A 7,368-nucleotide genomic window follows, 5' to 3' on the forward strand; every position below is an offset into this window, starting at 1 on the left:
TTAATAATTTTGTTGAAATATTTGAATTAATTATATATATTTTTTTGGTACTAATAAAGCAAAACAAACAAAATTAATACCAATTTTTTATCAATATAAAAAATAGAGAAAACTGATTACTTTTTTATTTAAATTTGATATTTACTTATACATATAATAAATTAATTTTACTAAATATATGTTTATCAACAAATAAGTCCATATTTTTTCCACTAAATTTATACAGTAAAATTACGAGTATTATTGGATTATCCTCTAATTCATTCATTATAATTTTACCAAGTCAGAAGTCATCCATATAATATTAAAAGTTAGTGTAAAAAAAATTATCATAGCCACAAAAATAGCATATTTTCCTTAGTTCTTACAAAAACTGTTTATACTTTTTCCACCATAGACAAATCCTTAAAACACATATACTTTTTCTACCAAGACCTTTTGAAAGTTAAGGCCTCTGTTTGGGAAGACGCCGGCAGCTCATGTGACGCGACACCTTTAGTCACGGGCATTCCAGTAGGAAGAAACATTCCATCCAAAACTTCAAACAACACAGAACACAGCATCACATTAGATCCTATTCCATGTTATTGAACTAATTATATGCGTTTATGTTATATATTGTTTCTTTTCAGTACTAGTCTTTTTGGAGAATATTCCTATTACAGTTGGACCAATATTCTGACACCAGCTTATAGAATGAAGAATCTCTCTCCATAAGCTTTGAAGGCTCATCATATTCAATCAGTTTCCCTACAATGACCAGATCACACATAAGGAAGAACAACACACAAAAAAGAAAATGGATATGACTAAAGAAGTACTATATCTAAGGAAACTTTATAAAGAAGAACCGTGAAAAGTAACATACCATAAATAATGATTGTAACAACTATAAGAACTTACCATAAGACAGGACCATGACCATGTCACTATCTATTACAGTTGGAACTCTGTGAGCCACCGTTATAACTGTGCATTCTGAGAATTCTTCTCTGATAACTCGTTGTAAAATGGCATCGGTGGTGGAATCAATGGAGGCAGTAGCTTCATCCAGCACAAGAATTCTGTTCCTCTTAAGAAGTACTCTTCCTAGACAAAACAGTTGGCGCTGCCCTACACTCCAGTTTTCACCTTCATCACTCACTGTTAAAATTGGTAAATTATGAATCAATGGATGCAATGCAAATATTTGTCAAATCTTGAATGATATAAATCAACAATAACATTTTGCAAATATTTTCATTTGAAAAATATTAGTGAATGATGATGTAATATTTGGTGGCTGCTACCTCCATTTCATATTGTCAGCTAAAAAGTTCACAGATTTAACTCACCAGAAGAGTCCAAGAGATTTGGTAGACAACTAATTGTTTCCTTAAGCTGACATTTCTCTAGAGCCTGTACAAATAAATTGCCATGAATTTTTCTTAGGGAAAAAAAAACCTTTATTGCATCTAATTTTGCAATCACAGACCCACTTCACATACCTTCCATATTTCATGATCAGTGTAGAGACCTAAAGGGTCCAAGTTTGTTCTAATGCTGCCCTTGAAAAGTGTTGGTTCTTGAGGAATGATGCTTAGCTTCATTCTCAAATCTTTCAGCCCTATTGAGCATATGTTGATCCCATCTATAAGAATATCACCTCCTGCAGGCTCAACTAAGCGGAATAAAGCACTTATAAGTGTAGTTTTTCCACTTCCGGTTCTTCCTACCACTCCCACTCTACTCCCTTCTTTAAATGTACAAGATATGCCCTTAAGGACTAATGGAGCATTTGGACGATATCTAATCTGAAATTAATGGAGACATAATCACTATTGAATTCATTTGTTGTGAATCTTAATTCATATAATAGGCCAGATTGTTACCTCCAAAGATTGGAGATCAATCCGACCCCTCGACGGCCAAGAAGATGGTGGCCTCAAGTCCTCCACAATTGCACTAGGCTCAGATGGTATGTTAATAAATTGCTTGATTCTTTCAAGAGAGATCAAATAGTTTGATAAGTTGCAGAAGCACTTGGTCAGAAAAACTTGGGTGGCTGTCAATGAAAATGCATAAGATAGCGAAACTCCGACAAGACCTGAAATGAGTCAAGCATAATGTTGACATAATAAGATAATGCTTTATTAACAATAATAACATGAGAAGTTGATTTTTTGTATCTAACAATACCAGGGGCCACATATCCCTTTGGAAGTAAAATAAGCAACAAAGCTGCAGTGAAGAGTGTCAAGTTCTGTAAGGCTTCAATCCTTAAAATTAACCATTCTGTGGCAGCATTAGAATGAAAGAACAGTGTGGCATCTGTGTCAACAAGTTTTAGGTAGCTTTTGAAAAATCTGTCCATCATCTTGGTAGCCCTTATAGTAATCACACCAAGTGATGTCTCAGCTGTAAAATTCATAAGAGGAGCTTTTGTAGTTCCATTGATTCTCATAAGTTCCCTTGCAGAAACTTGATAATAACCCTTATAACCAAAGCAGAAAAAAAAAGAAAGAATATAACATTAAGAAATTGCCTCCATTTGAGCATGAGAAAAGAGAAAACTTGACAAACCTGAAGATATTTTGAAGCCGCCAGTGCAAGAATGGCAACAATGAGAACTTGCCATGTGACTGAAACCATGATCCCAATCATTGTTGAAAGTTCAATTATTTCGCCTATTACAAAGAAGGTTGCGAAAGCCATATCGAAATCCAAAATACTAAAATCTGATGAAGCCTGCATGAAAGATAAACATATTGGCATTAATTTGTGGAATAAATAATGGAATCATTTCAATCTGGAAAAGAATAATGAATCTTACTCTGGTTAGAATCCTCCCTACAGGTGTTGAGTCAAAGAACAACATAGGAGCACCAAAGATGGCATCATTGAAAGCAGAGAAGAAAGCCTTAGAAGCTTTCAAACCAAGGCGTGCACCAAAGAGAGACCTTAGATATGAAAATACAACACTTAAAAAGGAAATCACAGCATAAACTCCAATCAATATGCTACTTGTTACTTTTGGTATCTCAATTGCTAGTGCAAGCCAAAAAGTTGATGCAGCTTGCAGACCAACAAAAGAGAATTGTTCTAATATGCAACAGCATAGAAGCCATGATCCCTTAGGGAATAAAATGTAATCACAGAATGTCTTCCATCCAATATCACCAATCTCCTTTTCTTCCTCTTGTGTAAGTTGAACTTTAGAGGAAATGTCAGCTTCACTTCCACGGTTTGCAAGATTCAAACCATGTGAATCCTCTTGATGAACTGCAACTTTATTTTCAAGAACTCTCTCCTTCTCATTCCTTTTCTTCATCCCTGTGATTGCATCTCTGTGAGCATTCAATAGTTGTTCAAAGGCTGTTCCAGCAATCAAAAGATCTTTATAACTTCCTGATTGAGTTATTTCTCCTCTCTCCATCACCTAGATATAAATATATTTTCATATTTATGAGATAGAAAACCAAGATATCAAATTTGCCAATGGGATACAATACCAGAATTTGATCAACTTCTGAGAGAAATTCAACTTGATGAGTCACTAGAATAACAGTTTTGCTTCTTAAAGCAGTCTTCACACAATCCTGAAATTACACAACAAGAATTAGAAACATGTCTTGGAATATAAACCACTTGGAATATAAAAAGCGGTTGAAGTTAGTAAGTTACATTGAACAGAATGGAAGCAGTATGAGCATCTACAGCACTAAAAGGGTCATCAAGGAGATAGATATCTGCATCACTATAGACGGCTCGAGCGAGTTGAATCCTTTGCTTTTGTCCTCCACTCATGTTGATCCCCCGCTGACCGATTTCTGTGAGATCACCATGGCTGAATCCATCAATATCCTTATCCAAGGCACATACCTTAATGCTATATTCATATCTGGTTTTCTCCATAGGCTTTCCATAGAGGATATTATCGCGAATGGTACCACTTTGGATCCAAGGAATTTGGGAAACATATGCAAAAGTTCCACCCACACTAACCTGTTTTTCCATTATCACAAGCAAAGTATAAGAAAAAAAAATTATAATGTTGTTGAAATTCAAGTAATATGTTCATAAACTAAAGTTTAATCATCAATATATAACTTACTGTTCCTGAAACTTTTGGTATTTCTCCAAGAATTGCATATAAGAGAGCTGTTTTTCCAGCTCCAACTGGTCCACAAACTGCTATTTTCTGACCCCATTTTATATCTAGTTTCACATCTCTCAGAGTTGGATGCAATGATTCCTCATTCCAGCTGAAATTTCCTGCAATAATTTCAACACTGTTACAAGAACTCAGTGTTGCATTTCTTCTACCATCATCAACTTTTATCTCATCATCCAGCAAAAATGCGTTGAGGCGATCGAAGGAGACTTTGACTTGGATAAGAACAGATAGTGCCTCTGGAATCAGATTAACAGGTTCTCCCATGCTTTTCAATACTGCAAGAATTGTGAAGATGGTTTCAGCATTCAAAGGTGCACTTTGGAAAAGAACACACCCCATGAAGATAACAGAAGAGATTATGGTAGGAGACATCCAATAAATGAATGCCCCAAAAGCTCTCATTAACTGTGCCTTAGTCAAGCATTTGAACTCTCTAGCGCGAAGCGATTCAACTAGTTTCTTGAACTTTTCCTCCCATGATTGTAACTTTATGATTTTCATGCTACTTAGAATCTCTGAAGTTGATCTCAGACGCTCATCCTGTATAACCATAAACTCAGAACGACATCTTTGTAGGATCTTTGCAAATGGAACATTGATGATTCCACAAATGAGAAGAGGGACTAAACCAGGAAGTGCACCAAGACCAACAACACCAAAAAGAACACAAACAGCCAGAAAAACTTGCAAGGCAGAACTCCAGGCTATATGAAACCACCATGGAAATTCTCCCATTCGATATGCATCAACCGCAATATAATTCACTATCTCACCAGTTGAATGCCTTCTCCTACCCCAAACAGAAAGCTTTAACTGCTTCTGATATACTGCTGCCATTAAAGTTGATCTCATTTTCATCCCTGACCTCCTTGAGTTGAAAAACCAATGCCTCTGAGACATAGACTCAACCACCTTGGCAAGTACTAGACATGTCACTATGGTTAGTCCCCATTTCAAGTCTTGCTCAATGGAATTGGAGTATTTCACAAAGGAATAGACAAGTAAGGGAGAAGCTACAGCACAAATTGTCCTGAGAACCGCACAAATGGCTATAAATATGTTTTCTTTAAAGTAAACTCGCGCGATCAACCAAAGAACCAAGTTTGTAGAATCATTCTTGCTCCTCTCCCTCAAAAGGGAGTCCAATTCATGAGCAAACTTTTGATAACCAATCTCAGCTTCATCTTCAGAAGCAAGGGAAGGGATGTCTTCAAGTGTTAGTGGCTTTGAGTAACCCAATTTCAGTAACAAATTGATCCAAGAGAATGTCATTCTATTGAGAATGTTGCCATGGCCTAATTCTGTTTCTTGATTATGCTCAACCTTATGAGCTAGTAAAGGATCAGATAAACTAGAATCTGAGACTTGTTGTTGAACAAAGTAGCCATGGTTATGGAAATCATAGATCACAAGCAGAATATGTACTGGCCATATCATCATATCATAAATCTCAAGCTTTTGCTCTCTAACTAGAATTTCAATGTTTAGTGCTGAGACCAATGCACATGAACACACCCACCAAATAGTGGTTAAAATTTTAGTCCATTGGGATTTCTGAACAAGGAAAGAAACAGTTAAGGAAATCCAAACCAGTGATCTTATAAAGTAAATCAAACTCAGCTGATTGGAACCATTAGATTTGGCTATGAGACTCCATAAGCAATTAATCAAACAGGTAGTGCTCAAAAAAGCACAACAGAGTGAAGTAACTAAATGAAGCCACCCCTTTCTGGAGCTACCACTAGGGATTCTCATTATCAAATTTATGAACAAAGATATATAGAAAATACATAGAAAAATTAGGTTGGTTGTGTCTATTATAGTCCTTTGAGTGGAAATTGAAGTCCAACTGAAATTTCCAAGACATGTTCCTGAGAAAAAAATAAAAATAAAGAAAATCAATGAATGAAATGACATTTATCTTTGCAATTGAAGTTTGACATAAAATAAATGTTCAGTATAAAAGAATACTATTGTATATTTCCACTCAGAATAAAATCATTTTCCAATGATGAGTCTTGTCTTCAAGAACATCATAATGCATCTAAGAGGCACAAAACATAATTTTTTTTGTTTTTTTGTTTTTTTCTTTTGGTCCGAATCATATTACTAGGAATTCAAACTCTTCTATGTCTTCAAAGAAAGTTGTTTTGTGTAGGAGTTGTACCTCTTGTGATTCCAAAGCATGCCATTTTGTGTAGTATAGCCTCAATGATTGACTTCTCACTTTCGCAACACTTCAACCTCAGCTTCAATAAATGAACTTAAATTTTCGAGAAAAAATATCTGTACCCCACTAATAATTAATAACCTCTAAGTTTGATATATGTTTGACTTCAAATTTTCTTTCATATATATATATATATATATATATATACACACACGCATGCTTATCGCGCGTACACAGGAATGGATATATGTACAAGGAGTAAGTGCCTCCACTAAAATTCAAAAAATTTGTGAGAAGTATATAATAATGATATTTATTTATCTTTATTATGTTACTAAATTTGTTTTTACTATATTAAATTATTATTTTATTTTTATGTGATATATATTTTGTGTCTGCTGTTAAAATTCTTTACATTCGTGAATCGTGGGTGTGGGTTAATAAAAAAAGTTCATATGCATAGACACCTCTGGTTGTTGTGGATAAAATGGAGATGAATGTAGGGTCCATGCGGTTTGTAAAGGGATTCTTTGTAGCCCAGTGAAAATAAATAAATAAAGGATTGCATTGGTTCTAACTTTTGGGATAAATTTTATTTTAATTTAACGTTTTAATTGTTCTATTTATATCTTAGAACGTTTAAAAAAATATTAATAAATATTTTATTAATAGTACAATAATTTTATTAATTATTAGTAAAAAATTTGACGGTAAGATAATATTGATATTATTTTAAACGTTTTGAACTAAAAATAAGACGATTAAAATATTAGGTACTAAAATAAAATTCACACCAAACAATACTTTACCCATAAATAAATTATTACAAACGTTATGTTAGGGGTGTTTATGGTCCGGTCCGGCCTGAAGACCGGCCTGGTCCCGAAACTTTTAGGGGCTAATTTGGTATGATTTTACCGGGTTTAGAGTCGGACAAAGGTCTCAAAAATAAACTCTGTCATTATTTCGGATCGGGTTCATGGCATAGTTCGGATCACCCGAACTCGGCCCGGTGGCTCAGTCATCATATATAATTAATATT

At 34.6% G+C, this 7,368-nt stretch overlaps 1 protein-coding gene across 3 annotated transcripts; it reads right to left on the reverse strand.

The window, feature by feature from the left end:
- Positions 1-301: 301 nt before the first annotated feature.
- On the reverse strand, positions 302-6,459 carry LOC107614710 (ABC transporter C family member 8). Of its 3 annotated transcripts, none has more exons than XM_088500481.1 (12): positions 6,324-6,459; positions 4,094-6,027; positions 3,664-3,984; positions 3,492-3,578; positions 2,813-3,418; positions 2,563-2,727; positions 2,179-2,473; positions 1,872-2,086; positions 1,488-1,793; positions 1,335-1,398; positions 904-1,143; positions 302-750 (listed from the first exon to the last, which is right to left on the reverse strand). In XM_088500481.1, exons 1-12 carry the CDS (start codon positions 6,346-6,348, stop codon positions 635-637), a joined length of 4,374 nt encoding a protein of 1,457 aa, XP_088356607.1. In that variant the 5' UTR covers positions 6,349-6,459; the 3' UTR covers positions 302-634. The 3 variants fall into 3 exon arrangements, with proteins under 3 accessions (XP_088356607.1, XP_088356606.1, XP_088356608.1); XM_088500482.1 differs by having other exon boundaries at positions 565-750; positions 904-1,113; XM_088500480.1 differs by lacking the exon at positions 6,324-6,459 and having other exon boundaries at positions 4,094-6,088.
- Between the last annotated feature and the right edge of the window lie 909 nt (positions 6,460-7,368).

This window comes from Arachis ipaensis, chromosome B9 (assembly GCF_059453495.1).
Source record: "Arachis ipaensis isolate K30076 ecotype BB chromosome B9, ASM5945349v1, whole genome shotgun sequence".
NCBI classification, from domain to species: Eukaryota; Viridiplantae; Streptophyta; class Magnoliopsida; order Fabales; family Fabaceae; genus Arachis; species Arachis ipaensis.

Excerpts from the sequence above, each read along its gene's own strand:
- LOC107614710 (XM_088500480.1), bottom strand. The coding sequence starts at position 6,073 with ATGTCATTTCATTCATTGATTTTCTTTATTTTTATTTTTTTCTCAGGA. Across the intron at positions 3,419-3,491 it reads CAGAAGTTGATCAAATTCTG|GTGATGGAGAGAGGAGAAAT; the intron begins GTATTGTATCCC and ends ATTTATATCTAG. Across the intron at positions 1,399-1,487 it reads CTGATCATGAAATATGGAAG|GCTCTAGAGAAATGTCAGCT; the intron begins GTATGTGAAGTG and ends TTATTTGTACAG.